The sequence below is a fragment of the Narcine bancroftii genome, chromosome 5, assembly GCF_036971445.1.
Source record: "Narcine bancroftii isolate sNarBan1 chromosome 5, sNarBan1.hap1, whole genome shotgun sequence".
NCBI classification, from domain to species: domain Eukaryota; kingdom Metazoa; phylum Chordata; class Chondrichthyes; order Torpediniformes; family Narcinidae; genus Narcine; species Narcine bancroftii.
In genome coordinates, this window is record NC_091473.1 from 166,436,575 (window position 1) to 166,455,186 (window position 18,612).

Consider the following 18,612-nt stretch of genomic DNA (forward strand, 5'->3'; position numbering starts at 1 on the left):
GATTTCATCGTCTGGTCCTGCTTTTTATTTAAGCATCTGGAACAAGCTTCATGCCTTAGCAGTGATTGTCCACGTGCTGAGAGGGACTCACGTTTGTGTTTGGTTCTCAATCCACGTCATTTGCAATTTCTCCATATCTGATGTAGGTCCCTCTTGCATTTTCGTTAACCTTGTAGGTTTCGGTGGACCTGATCCTTTAACAGCTTGGAGAATTTTTTTCTTTGTCTTTGAGGACTGTCAATATTGTTGAGTGAGACATGCCTAAATCGTGAGCAATAGCGTTCACTGTTTTCCCGCCTTTATGTTGTTTAATAACCTTTTGTTTGTTTCACTTCCAAACTGATACTTCTCCTTTGCCTCCTGCTGCTGCCATCACTGGTTTTGCAGCATTTGGGAGCAATGATAGAAAGTACAGTCAGTACCTCCATGCATAAACCTTTGTATACATAAGACATGAGATGCACACGTTGTGTACGTCCAGTTATGTCCCGTTCTCCGATCGGGATTTCTGAACTCTGTTATAACCTTATGGAACCACGGATGACGAACGTATATGCGATTGGACTTTAAGAAGCGGATACCAGTACTTGTTGTTGAGGGGGGAATGATCTACCAGGGACAAGTGCAGGGTTGGCACCAGAACAAGTCATAGTGGGGGCATTAGGGTAACGGCGACATGGTCTAACACTCAAAAACTTGCTCAGTGGGGGAAGGGAGGTGGTGCCTAATTACCAAACATGGACATCCTCCATCCCTGAGATGTAGCAAATGAGCGCGCTGCTTATATTATGTGTAGTGTCACTAGTGTGTATCAAGCTGGACACTAGTGATGCTTGACACGCTAGTGGCAGGGGTGGATATGACCATAGTTAGTGGATGCAAATGGGTCTGATGGTGGTCTGGGGTCACAGGGGGTTACAATACCTCATTTTAGGGGGAGCGATAGCCACGAGCGTGTGGGGGGGGTCACAATGCCTTGTTTGAGGGGGGCAATGTCCATGAATTCCCCCCACCCCACCTTGGCGCTGACCCTGGAGAAGTTGGACCAGGGAGTGTACAATAGGATCTTTTATGAGAACATTAGGCAGGTATATGGAACTAACCTTTTTAAACCACATGAACAATGGAGAGTAAAGTACTGTGGGGAAAGTTCAACCTTTTAAAATTAAATAGCCAATAAGTGGTGTTGAACCTGTGCTTCACTAATCATGTACTCTTACACAGTAGGAATAGAATTTAGCACTTCAAAAGAAAATGATGGAATAGATGTGGTTTATAAGGTCCAAACCAAGTGTATTTAGCACAGGGAACTTGAACTACATATTCTTCACAGTTGCCAGGACCTCTGAACTGGAGATGAGGGAATCATGTAAATGGGCAAAGACCCACATGGTCCTACCATGTTTCTATTTTTCTTCTTAAAATGTCCAAAGAAAATGACTGAGTTGAGATCTATTTAAAATTGTGACCAAATGTTAAAATATAATCCATGAAATTGTACAAAGGTTTTGATCGTCTTGGACAATTTTTCTTCTGTCCCATTTTTTCCTTTGCTAACATTTCCTCCTGCTTTTTCTTTGTAGCATAATTTAGTTCTCATGCCAGATTTGATTTTGTGTTGAAGCTGAATATTTGTTGTTTGTAGTCTACTCCAATTACTTAAACTGTTAATACCTAATGTAAATATACTTACACTTCTAATTTTGAATGTTGATGGTTCTCTAATGTGGAAAGAAGATTTGTATTTAGTAAAGTGACTCCAGATTAAATAGATTAAACCTTCGTCATCTCTTTATTTTGCATCCAGTTCCTCCCATAGCTCCTTTCTCCCACTGAATGTATAATTTGGATCATGTTTCCAGAAATTAATTCATCTGAATTTTTTTTAACACATCACCTAAACCCCAGTACCCCATTAGTTTTAGGCAGTACCATTAGTATATAGTGGTTGGCCAACAGTGTTACAATCCCGATTGAGCCAGGATTGTTCTCCCTATGTCTGTGTGGGTTTTCCCTGGGGGCTCCTGTTTCCTCCCACCCTTCAAAGTGAACTGTGGGTTGCAAGTCAATTGGGCTGCGCAGGCTCGTGGGCCAAAAGGGCTGTATGTCTAAATTTATATTTTTTAAATAATTTTTTCGAGCTCTATGTGTTTAAGATATGAAGTTCTAGTTCAGGAAGGGGATTTTGCATGAATAATTCAAGAACACGAAAATTCTAAAGAATCAATATCCATAATTGTTGACTGTTCTGCATGAAACATTTCCATATTTTATGTCTTTCTTTTTTAAAATATTTTTATTGAGCTTAATATATAACTCCTATATACATAGTTGTCTGGTCATAACATAATGGATCATATCTTACACATATCACATATTATAAATCAAAAGCCTACCCATAATGTTTAAATAACTTATGTCAAGACATTGAATTCTATAATTGTGATAATTAACAATTAATCCATTCCTCGTAATATATCCTAAATTGATCTTGGATAGAATAAAGATATAATCCCTTTGTACAAAACAAAAGGTAATTTGCATCTTATTTAATGATATGATCCATAATTTCTTTGGCTTGGCTTCGCGGACGAAGATTTATGGAGGGGGTAAAAAGTCCACGTCAGCTGCAGGCTCGTTTGTGGCTGACAAGTCCGATGCGGGACAGGCAGACACGATTGCAGCGGTTGCAGGGGAAAATTGGTGGGTTGGGGTTGGGTGTTGGGTTTTTCCTCCTTTGCCTTTTGTCAGTGAGGTAGGCTCTGCGGTCTTCTTCAAAGGAGGTTGCTGCCCGCCAAACTGTGAGGCGCCAAGATGCACGGTTTGAGGCGATATCAGCCCACTGGCGGTGGTCAATGTGGCAGGCACCAAGAGATTTCTTTAGGCAGTCCTTGTACCTTTTCTTTGGTGCACCTCTGTCACGGTGGCCAGTGGAGAGCTCGCCATATAACACGATCTTGGGAAGGCCATGGTCCTCCATTCTGGAGACGTGACGCATCCAGCGCAGCTGGATCTTCAGCAGCGTGGACTCGATGCTGTCGACCTCTGCCATCTCGAGTACTTCGACGTTAGGGATGTAAGCGCTCCAATGGATGTTGAGGATGGAGCGGAGACAACGCTGGTGGAAGCGTTCTAGGAGCCGTAGGTAATTTGCATCTTATTTAATGTTATGATCCATAATAAACCACAATTAAACCCATCTATTTTTACTTCTTAACGGTCATTTGTTTAATATCTGAAAAGTCTGTTGGAGTGTTAAGAGAAACAACATTCAATAGTCTGGCAAACTAAACTGACACCACGTAAGTTCTGACCAAGCTGAATTAACAGTTTTACTGAAATTGGAACTCAGAAGGAAACGTGAAATTTGTGGGTTTTTTTTTTAAATCCACAAATCTATTTTAAAATTTTGTTTGGGATACGTGCCTCTTGAAAACTGATAACCAAGGAATTGGAAGACAAGTTTAAAAATTAAAGAAAGCAGAAATTCCAGGAGTACGCAAGCAGTCGAGCAGTAACTGTGGAAAGAGAAATTTGTTAAGGTGGCACTCAATAACCCTTCTTCAGATGTTTAATGATCACTTTGTGTCAGTTGTTCCAATAGAGGAACAGCATTCTGGACATTCCAGGTAATGTCCATTGAATTATGCAAGTACTTCAATGTAAACAAAGTATTGGTAATGAACTAAATCCTCCAATATTTTCAACATAAGAGTTTTCTAGGAAGCAAGTTTGAATGTTTTTTGTGGGTACCCTAACCATGTTCTTCCATAACTCTTCCAATTTGGGAGCCATTGCTCTTCTGAACGAAAGGTATCAGTAGATTTATTGAATAAGCGTAACTGACATATGATTTTCAATAATGGAGGTCTGCATGTTTTTTGGGTTACGAAAAGGGCAAAATGTAATTCCTTCCAATTGTGAAAGATGTACACTTTGCAGCAGAGATTTACCAACATGATACCAAGACACCAAGAGTGGAAGTATGAGGAGATTACATGAACTTGGATTCTATTTGTTGGCGTTGTGGGGTGAATTGACCACAGTTTTCCCAAGTATGAGGGGGTCCCGATATAGGATAAGCAGAGAGAAATTGATACTATGTTAATGAGTCTAATATTGGGAAATATAGCGTAAACAATTTAGCCAGGCTTATCAGGGATGTAGATGTGAACAATGCTACATGCAATGGGAGTTAGAAGTTTCAACTCTCACCGATCATAGCTGATGTTACATGTATTGTTAACTTTGAAATATTAGAGTTTGGGGCAAAGAAAGAACAGTGAGATTTTACTAATCAACCACAATCGTATTCTGTGACTTCACTGAAGGACAGGATGAGTTCAAGAGCTAAAGCCTTACTCCTGTTTCTTTATTTCTAAACATTGCACCACCATACAGCTGCAGCACACCATGCTCACCAAGAATCAACAATGTTATATTCCTGTCAAGTTTGTGGTTGACAAAATAATATTGAAATATATCCAACGTGTATAACAATATCCATCCAATGCTTTTTGTGTTTTTAAATGTCTCATTCCATTAAGGCAGTTCCTGAAATCGCCAAACTTTGATGGATGGTTTAGATCAAGGTGGAAGGAAATGACTCAGAAATTGGAGGCTTTGCACCTGGAGGCTTTGTGTGATGCAGTAAGTACAACTAAAGGGAACAAACTGTATCGAATCAGTGTTTAGTGCCTTGTAACAATGCATCTCCTTGGTAATCCAGATGTCTTGGAACACCTGTAATGCATTTGGTCTTAGACTTTGTAGATCTCATCTGGAATGCCATCTTGCCCTATTCCTTTATTTCATGCACATTATATGTGTTGTTTACAAACCGGGTAACCCACAGTGCATTAAAGTGCCATACAAGAATTTTTTTTTTATTTTGCATCTTTAATATAAAATTGAACTTAATTTAGCAGCAACTGGTTCTAAATTAAAATTAATTTTTTAATCAGTTCAATTGGGGAAAAAAAACAGTTTTGTAATAAATGATTTTATTTACAAAAGACAGGTGTGGAGGGGAAAATGGTGATGGGGATAACACACACAGTTTATTAGCAAGCATGGGAAAGTATTAGCAGCAATAAAACAACACACACAACTTATAGCAGGTGTGGGAAAGTCGCATCGACAATAAACAATGCACACAATTCATAGTGAGTGTGGGAAAGTAATAGCGGCGTTTAATTTACAGACAAAAGTGGGAAAATATACACACACATACAACATTCAAGATTTTGAATTTTCAGTCTTGAGATTATCTCTTTGGCCTGAGTGCCATGGTTTTCCAAGAAACACAATTTTCTGGCTAGGGCACTACACCTTATCAATGTTAATTGCCCAGACCTGTCCCCTGAGGGAGATTAACATATCAAGTGCCTCTAAGACAGTGGTCTCAGATTGACCTTGCAGGAGGATATCATCTATATATTGGGCAATTGACACCTCTGGGGGAAATTGAATAAATTGTAAATCGCAGGAAATTGACTGTAGCAGATAGTGAGACTATGGAATGTGTATGGTCTCCTGTTCCAAGTAATAGCAAATTGTTCTTGTGAGTTGGAATTTAGAATACTACACCTGTGCGTGCTAGACGAGAATATTTTTTACATAGTTTAAGATGTTCTGTGCATTATATGAGTGAAAATATGGTCTATCTTTACCTCCTGTGGATGCTGCCAGACCTGGTGAGTTCCTCCAGTATTTTTGTGTTGTTCCTTTATTTAAGAAAGGTGGGAGAGGTAAACTCAGGAATGATAGAACAGTTGGCTAAATATTCTTTGTCAGGAAAGAGGAGTCTACAGTTGAGAATATGACTGACCATTTGAAAATGTTGAGCTGATCATAAAGTATCAGCAGGAATTCCTCACGCCTCCTGATTTTCTCTCATGATTACTTGTGTCGAGACAGTCCATGAAAATCATTAAACCACCTGTGGAGATTAGACTGAATATGACCCGTTTCTTATGAGGATTTACTGATTAATTTGAATATGACCTGTTTCTTAGGATTTACTGATTTGGATTCAGAAGCACACAGAAGTTGAGGTGGTGGATTTAGTACTAAAACTGAAAGAGAAATTGGTAAGAAAAAAATCAGCAAAATGTACATTAAAGCGTAATATTGTATAATTTTACTTTAAACTATTTAAAACCATGAGACGCTGATAAAAGAATGAATATTTATAGTGATAAATAATATCAGGCAAAAAAAATGGGGAAATACTCAATCTGCTTAAAAAAAATGGTCTGAAAAGTGCAGACTCAAGCTATTAAACTCATCATAAATGCTGGCAGTAAAATGATTTTGAAACTCAAAATAATCTGCTTGTTACTGATCAATCGCTTTATCTACTGCTCTATGGCACTTGGTCAATTAAACATAATCTTTTTCCATGTCCATGGTATTGTGTAGGTTTCCACCAATTTCTACAAATAGATGGCAATTGACATCCATTTACTTCACAGGACACTGAATTTTACATTTAATTGTGTTCATCACTGAAGGCGGACAGTTCTTTATAAGTCAATGAAAGAGAGCTCTGAAATATGCCTTTCAACCTATTGAGTCTGTGCTGACTAGTAAGCTTCCATTATGCTAATCCTATTTAATTCTACACACATTTCTATCAAGTCCCCTCAGATTCTATCATTCCCCTCCACATTAAATGGTCTACAGAGGCCAATATACCTATATCAATAGGTTGATATCAATAATCTAATGAAATTTTTAAAAAAATATCTGCAATATAGGTCGTTTTTGTTTTTCTCTTTACTTAGTTTTGATAAATGTCTTTTATCTGAAAATGAACACTACCATCTACCACTTAATTGGCACACCATCCTAAAATTTCATTCCCTCTAACTCCGGTATACATCCCCGCAGGTTGTACGATTACAAAATTTACTGCAGTTATACATTGGGCTAACTATATCCATTTATAATTAAGTGTGAAGGTTCTCCTCTGGTTGTGCATTGCCCCAGTCTGTAAATATAGTGGTCCGTCTCATTGTCATTGATTCTAAATCCTGAAACCACAAATCTGTTCTGTTGTGGCAGTACCTTCACCAGGATGATTTAACCAGTAAGAAGAAAATTTCTCTCCGCTGCTTGTGAAAGACTGTTCAGAAAGGAAAACAAATGCTAGATTTTTCACATTTCCTGTCAATTATTTTCTTTAAATCCGTGATTTTCTTTCCCACCCATGAAGAACTTTCTATACAAATCAGCTTCTGAGCCACACTTTTTTTTCAGTTGGATTACAAAATACAAAGCTCTATTTGGAAATTAAATCAGGAAGAGCTGAATTACACATTAAATGCTTGTGGATTAAGATGGAACAGTGTAAAACACCATGTAACAGGAAATTAATTGCTCCCATGAAATATTCTTTGGTTTATTGCTTTGTATACAATATGTCTGCTATATGTTTGTAAAATAATGAGATTTTCATGTATATTTTAAGCTCCAGGCCAAACAACATTGCCTTCCTGTAAAAAAAGACACATTGAAGAAATTGAAAATGCACATTGAAGCAATAATTTTCTCATTGCCAGAAGACCTGCAAGGCATCCTACTAAAAAACAGCACCACGTGATCTTTGTACTGTTTGTCTTGAAGGTATTTCACTAACATAACACATTCCAGAACAGTACTGGAAAAAAAGAACAGTGGAAGAAAAATAAACAGCAATATATTGTAAAATGGAAAGACTGTGAACTATTACGTAACCTTTCCAGAAGATTCATCAGTACTAGTATGATTGCATGGAATGACAAAGAAGTAGGACAAACTATCAAATCACTGTTTAAACTGAGTATGTTTGTGTATGAAATAACTGATTATTTTACAAATCAAGTTTCACAGTATGGTGCCAAATACCGGCAAGCTTGGTGTTTGTAATGTACTACCAGTGCAAAACAAGAGAGGTAGTTTTGTAATCAATGTTTGTAATGCAAATTATGTATTCGTATAGAAGCTGTGCAAAGACCAATTGCTGGTAATCTGGAAATGCATATTTTAGTTTGCTTACACTTTTATATAAAGGTTTATTCTCATACAAATTAATAATACTGAACTAATTTGTTGAAAAATGACTATTTGTATTTAAATGAAGTTTAACTTTTAAGAATGAAATTAGAATATTCACAAGCATTCTTTGGCCAAGCTTTGTTTTACCAAAGCACCAAGTCAACCTGACAGAATTTCTAATAAACTTTGCACTATTTTAATACATTTTGTTTGTTTTCTTGAGGTAAAATTTAAGCCTGGGTTTGCAAGCCCATTATGTCAATTTTGAGAATCTTAAATATTTTAATGATGTACATTACAGTAAAACACCTTGTGTCTAGAATTCATGCAAATGGTGGCCTCAAGCAACCAGCAAAAAAATCTTGGAAAATAAATTTTAAAAATAAATACATAAGAATAAAATAATAGGGAAAAATACCTTTGTTTAAAATTGTAAAAGTAAATGTTCTCTGAAGTAACACAGTGTAGCAGGCTGCACTGATCCGCAAGCGAACGGGGTCACAGAGGTGTAGGCTTGCACTGGGCTGACATCACAATGGTCCTAGGGGAAGGGGGGGGGGGGGGGGAAGGATCATGGGAGTCGTGCTCTCGGAGAGTTCCAGTAAAGTCAGTTGGTTGGTTCAGCTCACTCACGGCTTCTTTGTTTTTTTTTCTTACGCTCACTGCATAGCACACAGACCACAGTGGTGACCTCGACAGTCCATTTTGGACCCACTGATGAAAGACACGAGCGCACAGAATGCAGTCTTGCTGAAGCTGCTGACCGTTAGACCTCACAACCACTAGTCTGATTCAAACAGGCTGATGCCAAATTTCAGGCCAGGCAGATCACCACAGACTTCAAAAAAATATTACTACATGGTCAGTTCATTAGACCAGGAAATTGCCAAATGAATTATTGACTTCTTGTATCAACTGCCAGCTGCCGACAGGTAAGAGGCAATTAAGGTGCTCCTTAACTGCACATTCGACCTTTCTGGCTGTGAACGAGCAGTATGGCTGCTCTACATAGACAACCTAGGTGACCGCACACCATCCTCCCTTATGAACGATATGCTGGTGTTATTGGACAGCCACAGGCCCTGCTTACTGTTGAGCAGACATTTCTCAAACAGATGCCAGAAGACATCCTCCTACTCCTCATGGACGACGGTTAGCAGTCCGTGCAGATGTCCTGTGGCACACCATGCAATTTGGTGTGATGTCCGTTGACCTAGTTGCTGCGTCACACCCAGCAACTCATTTCTCTCCCCATCCACTGTGGAGGCCAGTGACAGCCACAGCACCTGGAGACTCAAACTTGGAGCAGTGATGCTTCTACCATCAGAAATGGGGTTCTGGAGTCCGCTGCTACTGTCCGCCTTGCTTCCATCTAGTAAACACCAGGGTTGGTGGTCACTGAGGGCCACAACAGTCAGCCACCAAGACGGCCTCCTTTATTTATGGGACCGGCACTCAGGGCGGTGTTTACTTGTGGACAGAGGTGGAGGTCAGCGTCTTCCCCCTCTCAAACTGAGACACCTGCGCAGGGATATCAGGACCGTGCCTCACTGCCGCCAAATGCACGGATGGGGTGCATCCCACTCAAATTCAGCTCCTGCTGTTTTATCTGGTTCTTCACTTTAGCTGATATGTCTCAGCCCCTACTTGGTGCATAATAATTCCAGGACCTTCACCCTTTGAGAGGCCAAGTTCCCAGCCCCTCCACCTTATGGGGCAACGAGTTTGCCAGAATCCTGGTCGGATTCCCAGCTATTATAGTACCACAGTTCTCCACCGTGATCCCAAAACGTGGCATCCAGCACTCTAGTATTAAAGTGAATTAAAACACAAAATGGAAACTGGATACTTGAAAGATTAAGGTGGGGGGGGTGCACCTGGAATGTGTTACAGACTGGTATGACTATTGCGAGGTGCCAGCAGATGGCTTTGGAATGCAGGAAATGAAGATAAGGGATGTGTGTTTTTGCTCCATGTTCTGAAACAATATATCATTCAACCTTGATTCATGGATATAGAGAAGGGGGCAACAAGGGGTGTTACCTGAAATGTAGAATACCCACACTCCTGTTCGGCTCCGAATCATGGGTCCTCTACCGGCATCACCTACGGCTCCTAGAACGCTTCCACCAGCGTTGTCTCCGCTCCATCCTCAACATTCATTGGAGCGCTTTCATCCCTAACGTCGAAGTACTCGAGATAGCAGAGGTCGACAGCATCGAGTCCACGCTGCTGAAGATCCAGCTGCGCTGGGTGGGTCACGTCTCCAGAATGGAGGACCATCGCCTTCCCAAGATCGTGTTATATGGCGAGCTCTCCACTGGCCACCGTGACAGAGGTGCACCAAAGATAAGGTACAAGGACTGCCTAAAGAAATCTCTTGGTGCCTGCCACATTGACCACCGCCAGTGGGCTGATATCGCCTCAAACCGTGCATCTTGGCGCCTCACAGTTCGGCGGGCAGCAACCTCCTTTGAAGAAGACCGCAGAGCCCACCTCACTGACAAAAGGCAAAGGAGGAAAAACCCAACACCCAACCCCAACCAACCAATTTTCCCCTGCAACCGCTGCAACCGTGTCTGCCTGTCCCGCATCGGACTTGTCAGCCACAAACGAGCCTGCAGCTGACGTGGACATTTACCCCCTCCATAAATCTTCGTCCGCGAAGCCAAGCCAAAGAAAAAAAAAGAATAATGATGTAATCTTTTGCTCCACCTTGTTTACTCGAGTGTATAAAAGTTGATGCATCCCTTTGTTTAGCAGGAAACCCCCAGATACTGCTTTCAAGGCTGAAACCAGTTGTGTTCTGGATGTTGTTCTTTGCAATGGGAAGCAGCCAGTTTCAATACAACATTTGGTGAGCCAGCCAGGAGTACGAGATTGAGGAAAGCTTACTGGATAGTGTCAGTGACCAGCTGAGACTAAAGAACAGACCCACTGAACACTTTCCCGGTTCTTCTCTTAAGGTGTTAGATCAACTGATCCCTCCCTCCCTATAGCATAACTCTGATGGAGTCCAGACGAACTGACAGGCGGCAGGCAAAGCAAGAGTGTTGCATCCCAAGAACACAGAAAGTAGGGTTCGAAGATTTGCCCAGAGATGGTAGGGCTCGAGGATTCGCCCATGGGAAGAGAAAAATAAGGGTTTGAGGTTTCACCAAAGGGAAGGAAATAAAAGTGCTGTTCAACATGTCCTCATTCTGATGCCCAGTTTTAGACTGGTTGTTGAAAGGGGAAATCCCCCATGCGAAAGTTAGGACCCTGAAGTGGGCACAGAGGAACAAAAGGACAACATGGGACAAGCGTGTGATAAATCGGGAGTAAACATTCCTTTGGGTAAAATGTTGGAAATGAGTGATGTGGGGACCCTGGGACAGCCAATGTGTTATTTGTATCTGAAGTATGGTAAAGCTTAAGGGTAGAAATTTAAATTGGACAGCGAGTGGGACATCACAAAAAAAAGTGTAGGAATTGAGCAGGAGGCCAGAAAAAGGCTGGCCGGGTATATTTGTAATAGAGTTTAAAAAGGTAATGATATATCAGAAAAGGGACCTGTCCCATCCATGTCTAGCTTACTAGAACTGTTTCAATTACAATTACATGGAGCAGGAGGAAGAACTCGTAATGGTAGTAATATAGCCGAGGCAAAACAACTAATGTGGAAATAAAAAAAAGGATAATTACATGTCCGGCATATTGCTTAGTAATCAAAGTAAAATTAATAATGATTGGCAGCTGTCTGCGCAGTATATTTTTAAGGCTGAAATTAAACTTTTCTCCAGGTAATAAAAATTAAATGCAATGTTTGCAGATCACAAATGGCTAAAATTTAAATAAGGAATAGACCAGCACCAACTACAGAATGTGAAAGTGATTTAGCATTTCAGATTAAAGATATCACATTTACGATTAAAATGCTAGCACATTCTCCTGCCCACAGACCTATAGAGATTTTTTTTCTCTGCTATCCATTCGTGACTGACTTAACCCTCTGCTCTGCTAATTTTTCAAAACAGCACTGAGTTCACGTTAAATGTTCAACTTGAAACTCCTCAAAGATAAAACATGTTATGGACTAAGCCAAGCCAATAATCTTTTTTTTCCAAAAATAAAGAACAAGAGAGAAAAGAAACAAAGGGATTAACAGGGTCGGAGAAGTGTAGAAAAAGGAAAAATAAACTGAAGTCCAGCAGGCTGAATGTGAGGAAAGAAATGGGGTGCCAAATGGTTAACAAACAGAAGGTAAAAGAAGAAAACCCTGGGGCCCCAATGTCAGGCATGGTGACCCTATTCTTACAGAATAATGAGAATGGGAATGAGAAGACCAACCCGAGGAGGAGTCATGTGATGGAGAAGTGGCTGGTCGGGAAAGCCAGCCCTCTCCAGGAAAATAGAAAAAAAAATCAGGAAAAAGCAAAGCATAACAGAAATAAAGTACAAGAAATAGAAGATAAAGATAGAGAGAAGAGAAAGAAGATGGCTTCCCAGAAGGAGAAAGTAAGAACAGCTGGAAAAAAAGAAGTTAAAAAGTCACCGGAGAAGAAGGAAGAAGGCCCCACCTGCAGGAATGAACAGGACGCTGTGGTGACGAGGAGAGCTCGACCCTTGAGGTCAGTACCTGCCCTGCAGAGTCATGACCCACCAGCCGGTACACTAAAAAAATGGCTCTCAGAACCAAACAAAAGTGCGCAACGGCGCAATCAGAGGAGAAAGAGGACACCAACAGGAGGGGGGCTCAGCAGAGAAGCGGGCTGTCACAGACTGAGCAGCTGAGAGATGCCCGACACCAGGGCTCTCAGCTGGAGGATAAGGAAGACAGGAGAAGAGGGTGCGATGAAACAGACGTGGAAGACAGATAAGGGAAGATCGACAAGAAGACCAATGTCAAGAAGCACAACTGATGAGCAGCCCAAGAGGGGAGGAACAGCAACAAGAGGCCTAGCAAGAAGAGGCACAACAAAGAGATACAAGCAGCTCATCAGGAAAAACACGAGAGAGACACAGACACAAAGAGAAGAAGACACAAACACAGATACCGACACAGAAGAGGAAGAAGCCAAGATCTTCAAAGAGCAATAGAAGGTAAAACTGATAGTCAAAGAGAAATAAAAGGTAAAACTGATGAACAGAAGATAGATAAATTCTTTTTTGAAGAACAAATGAGATCACTAAAAGAATTTAATCCAATTAAAAGGAAATTGAAAAGAACAATAGACATTAGACAATAGGAGCTGGAGCAGCCCATTTGGCCCGTCGGGCCAGCACCGCCATTTTAGATCATGGCTGATCATTACCATCAGTACCCCTTTCCAGCCTTATCCCCATAACCCTTAACTCCGTTACCCACAAGAGTCTTATTTAACTCTCTTTTGAACATAGTCAGCGAATCCGCCTCTACCACTCTCTGTGGCAGAGCATTCCACAGATTCACACTTCTCTGGGTAAAAAAATGCTTTCTCATCTCCGTCCTAAAGGGCCTACCCTGTATTCTTAAACTATGCCCTCTAGTCCTCGTCTCCCCCATCATTGGGAACAAGTAATCCGACTTCACCTTGTCTATCCCCCTGATGATTTTGTATACCTCAATCATGTCCCCCCTCATCCTTCTAAACTCCAATGGATACAAGTCCAGTTTTTCTAGCCTTGCTGCATATGACAACCCTGCCATCCCTGGAACTAACCTTGTAAATCTGCACTGCACACCCTCTATAGCTAGTATGTCCTTCCTCAAGTTTGGAGACCAGAACTGGACGCAATACTCCAGGTGGGGTCTCACCAGGGCCCTGTATAACTGCAGAAGGGCGTCTCTGTTCCTATACTCCAATCCCCTCTTTATGAAAGCCAACATTCCATTTGCCTTCTTCACAGCTTTCTGAACCTGCATGCTAGCCTTCAGTGACTGGTGAACAAGTACACCCAGATCCATTTGCACTTCCCCACTCCCTAGCTTGTCTCCATTTAAATAATACTCAGCTTTCCTATTACATCCCCCAAAATGAATAACCTCACATTTGTTCACATTGAAATTCATCTTCCATTTAACCGCCCACTCCTCCAGCCTGTCCAAGTCCCTCTGCATTTTCCTTACATCCTCCTCACACCCCACACCGCCACCCAGTTTAGTGTCATCTGCAAATTTGCTCATGTTATTTATAATCCCCTCATCCAAATCATTAACATAAATTACAAACAACTGAGGACCCAACACCGATCCCTGAGGCACTCCACTCGTCACATCCTGCCATTCTGAAAAAGACCCATTTACTCCAACCCTTTGTTTCCTATCTCTGAACCAATTTCCTATCCATGTCAGCACCTTACCTCCAATACCATGCTCCCTGATCTTGCCCACTAGACTCCCGTGCGGTACCTTATCAAAGGCCTTCTGGAAGTCCAAATACACCACATCCACTGGCTCTCCCGAGTCCACCCTCTTTGTCACATCCTCAAAAAATTCCAGAAGGTTATTCAAGCATGACTTACCCTTAAGGAATCCATGCTGACTAGCCCTTATACTATTATTACTGACTAAGTGTTCTGCTATTTCTCCTTTTATGATGGACTCCAATATCTTCCCCACCACTGATGTCAGGCTAACCGGTCTATAATTTCCCGTTTTCTCCCTCCCTCCTTTCTTAAAAAGCAGCACCACATCAGCCACTCTCCAATCCTCAGGGACCTCCCCGGATCAATGGAACTTTGGAAAATGTCGACCAGTGCCTCCACAATTTCCATAACCACCTCTTTAAGCACCCTAGGATGCAGCCCATCAGGCCATGGGGATTTATCAGCCCTCAGTCCCAACAATTTACTCATAACCTCCTGCTTCTGGATCCGGATATCCATTAGATCCCCTACCTCCCCAGTAAAGTTCCCCAAGTCTCTTGGTACCGCATGACCACTACTCCCTAACTGACTATAACCTATATCTTCCTTGGTGAAGACAGTTGCAAAGTATTTGTTAAATTCCTCTGCCATCTCCTTGTTTCCGGTAATAATTTCACCCTTGCCCATTTTCAAAGGGCCAATTTTAGACCGAACCAATTTCTTCCTCTTCACATACTTAAAAAAGCTTTTGCTATCCTCCGCAATATTATCTGCTAATTTCCTCTCGTACTTCATTTTCCCGTCTCTTATGGCTTTCTTAGTTACCCTCTGATGTTCTTTGAAGGTTTCCCAATCCTCTAATTTCCCACTCCGCTTCGCTATCTTATAATTACTCCCTTTGGACTTGATAATGCACTTGATTTCCTTAGTTAGCCAGGGCTGCCATTTGCATCTCCTAGAGCCTTTCCTCCACTTTGGAATAAATTTGTCCTGAATCCTGTGAAAAATGTCCATAAAAACCTGCCATTTTTCCCCAGTTGTCCTCCCAGCTAGTGTATCTTCCCATTTTATTTTGGATAGCTCCTCCCTCATAGCTGCAAAATTCCCTTTATTTAACTGAAGTACAGATGCTTCCGACTTCCTTTCCATTTCCCTTTCTAATTGCAGCTTAAAAGTAACCATACCATGGTCACTATTCCCTAATGGCTCCCCTACATCAAGGTCACTTATTAAGTCTGTGTCGCTGCACAGCACCCAGTCCAGAATCGACTTCCCCCTGGTAGGTTCCTCCACTAGCTGTTCCAAGAAAGTATCTCGTAGACATTCTATAAACTCACTCTCTTGTGTTCCTGCCCCCGTCTGATTATCCCAGTCCACCTTCATGTTGAAGTCCCCCATAACTACCGTATTGCTACCACTTTGACATGCCACTCTTAATTCCTGATTTATACTACTACCGATATCTGAGCTACTTTTCGGAGGCCTGTAAATGACCCCCATTATATTCCTCTTGCCCTTGCAATTTCTTAATTCAATCCAAACAGACTCTACCTCACCTGTTTCAATGTCCTTCCTTTCAAACGCCTGAATCTCATTTCTTACCAAGAGAGCTACCCCACCTCCTCTTCTTAACTTTCTGTCCTTTCTAAAGGACGTGTACCCTGGAACACTTATTTCCCAATCCTGCCCTTCCCGCAGCCATGTCTCCGTTATTCCGACAATGTCATAACCTCCCATCGTCATTTGCGCCTCAAGCTCATCCATTTTATTCCTTACACTCCTTGCATTCATACACAATACCTTGATGCCATACCTCCTTTCTCCCTCCACCTTGGTTCTTGGTGCATTCGTTCTTATTCTCCTATCATTTTTAGCTCCCTTATTCCTTATTGTTTCACCGTCTATCGGAACCACCCCTACATTCTCTCTCCTATCTACTTCCCTATCAGTCCTGTTCCCTTCCCCCTGCCAAATTAGTTTAAATCAGCTCCGACAGCTTTATTAAACCTAACTGCCAGTATATTGGCCCCCTTTGCATTCAGGTGTAAACCATCCCTCCTGTATAGGTCCCGTCTTCCCCAGAAGAGATCCCAATGGTCAATGAACCTGAATCCCTGCACTCTGCACCATTCCCTCAGCCACACGTTTAACCTCTTGATTTTATTATTCTTGCCCCCACCCTCGCACAGTACAGGAAGCAGCCCCGAGATTACAATCCTGGAGGTCCTGCTTCTCAACCTCCTTCCGAGCTCACGGTAGTCTCTCTTCAGGATCTCCTCCTTCAATCTATCTACGTCATTTGTGCCCACGTGTATCAGGACCTCTGGCCGGTCTCCTTCCCCCCCCAGGATACTCTGAACCTATCCGAGACGTCACGTACCCTGGCTCCTGGGAGGCAACACACCATACGGGAACACTTGTCAGGTTCGCAGAATCTTCTGTCCGTTCCCCTAACGATGGAGTCCCCAATGACCACCTTGTTCCCCTTCTTCTCCTTCCGTACCACTGTCTCCTTTGGCGCTACCTCTGGCAGGTTATCTTCCCCTACTTCATCCAATACTGTATATTTGTTGCTAAGATCTGTAGCCACTGGGGTGCTCTCCACAGAGCTAGCAACTTTTGCCCCACTCCTGACAGTAGTCCACTTTCCTGACCCCCCCAATCCAGGGATAAGCACTTCCCTGAGTGTTGAATCAATAAATTCCTCGCTCTCTCTGATTATCCTCAGATCATCTAGCTGCATCTCCATTTCTTTAATTTTTTTTCCTAAATGCTTGTGTCTCATTACATCCCCTGCAGGTATGTCCTGTGGAAATGTTTATGGTCTTGTCACCAACCTCCTCACACTCTCTGGTAAGCCTAAGGTCATCTAGTTGGAGCTCCAGTACCTCAACTCGGCCCCTAAGGAACCCCACCTCCTTGCACCTGGCACAGATATGGTCTTTTGGGAGGGTGGAGATCACCCATGGCTCCCACATCTGGCAACTTGAGCATAGCACCAACCCCATGGACATGGCTCAGCCTTTTAATGGTAGGGTACTCACAATGCACTTTACCTAGGAAGGTCTTTCTCTATGCCTGCTTTCGCCGAAGCCTGATGAGCCAAAGCCTGGAAGTCCCACTCCTTCGCTGGGCCACTCACGCGCTGGGCCACTCACGCGCTGGGCCTCTTATTTATCTGCCTTTTACCCAATTAACCCCGACACGCTCACTTGCACGGCCTCCCGACCAATGGCCGCCTCCAACGCTGACTCCTCCCCTCAGGCCCTGGTAAGAGACTTTTTAAAAAAAAGTTTTCCTACCTGCCCCCGACTCTTTTCTTTTCTGTCTTCTGTCCTCTGTCCTCTCCTCTCCCGACTGCTAGGCCCTGTCCCCGGTAAAAGCCTTTTTAAAACGCCTTACCTTCCCGACACGCTCACCTGCACGGCCTCCCGACCAATGGCCGCCTCCAACGCCGACTCCTCCCCTCAGGCCCTGGTAAGAGACTTTTTAAAAAAAAGTTTTCCTACCTGCCCCCGACTCTTTTCTTTTCTGTCTTCTGTCCTCTGTCCTCTCCTCTCCCGACTGCTAGGCCCTGTCCCCGGTAAAAGCCTTTTTAAAACGCCTTACCTTCCCGACACGCTCACCTGCACGGCCTCCCGACCAATGGCCTCCTCCAACGCCGACTCCTCCCCTCAGGCCCTGGTAAGAGACTTTTTAAAAAAAGTTTTCCTACCTGCCCCCGACTCTTTTCTCTTCTGTCCTCTGTCCTCTCCTCTCCCGACTGCTAGGCCCTGTCCGCGGTAAAAGCCTTTTTAAAACGCCTTACCTTCTCGACACGCTCACCTGCACGGCCTCCCGACCAATGGCCGCCTCCAACGCCGACTCCTCCCCTCAGGCCCTGGTAAGAGACTTTTTAAAAAAAGTTTTCCTACCTGCCCCCGACTCTTTTCTTTTCTGTCTTCTGTCCTCTGTCCTCTCCTCTCCCGACTGCAAAGGTTAGAACTGGTAACGACAGAAATAGGGAAAAGAGTAGAGAATGTGGAAGAGCAGGAAACGGCTGTAGAAATGGAAGTAAATGCCTTAAGAGAAAAATTGGAAGAAACTGACAAAAAAAATTAAAGAGACACAAGAGTTGTTATCTCAGAAAATTGTTATGTTCGAAAATTATAGTAGGCGAAACAACATAAAAATAGTGGGCCTGAAGGAGGGTGAAGAAGGCACAGACATGAAGGAATTTATAAAAGGATGGATCCCGAAGGTCCT

At 42.5% G+C, this 18,612-nt stretch overlaps 2 protein-coding genes and 1 long non-coding RNA gene across 5 annotated transcripts in view; 1 reads left to right on the forward strand and 2 right to left on the reverse strand.

Annotated features, from left to right (window-relative positions):
* dennd6aa (DENN/MADD domain containing 6Aa) overlaps window positions 1-8,240 on the forward strand; it is a 103,046-nt gene extending 94,806 nt beyond the window's left edge. For both annotated transcript variants that reach the window (XM_069939615.1, XM_069939616.1), the window contains exons 18-20: window positions 4,548-4,650; window positions 6,018-6,092; window positions 7,475-8,240. In XM_069939615.1, coding sequence (XP_069795716.1) covers window positions 4,548-4,650; window positions 6,018-6,092; window positions 7,475-7,606 — 310 coding nt within the window. In that variant the 3' untranslated portion in view covers window positions 7,607-8,240. The remainder of the gene's footprint in view (window positions 1-4,547; window positions 4,651-6,017; window positions 6,093-7,474) is intronic.
* pde12 (phosphodiesterase 12) overlaps window positions 1-18,612 on the reverse strand; it is a 99,738-nt gene that overhangs the window by 30,341 nt on the left and 50,785 nt on the right. The window contains exon 3 of one of the 2 annotated variants that reach the window (XR_011358001.1): window positions 17,670-18,351. The exons of the other annotated variant lie outside the window; for it this stretch is intronic. The gene's annotated coding sequence lies outside the window, so the exon portion shown is untranslated. The remainder of the gene's footprint in view (window positions 1-17,669; window positions 18,352-18,612) is intronic. 2 annotated transcript variants of the gene reach the window in all.
* Window positions 3-10,245, reverse strand: LOC138764148 (uncharacterized). The gene is made up of 2 exons (XR_011358003.1): window positions 8,459-10,245; window positions 3-375 (listed from the first exon to the last, which is right to left on the reverse strand). It is a non-coding gene; the product is annotated as an uncharacterized lncRNA (long non-coding RNA).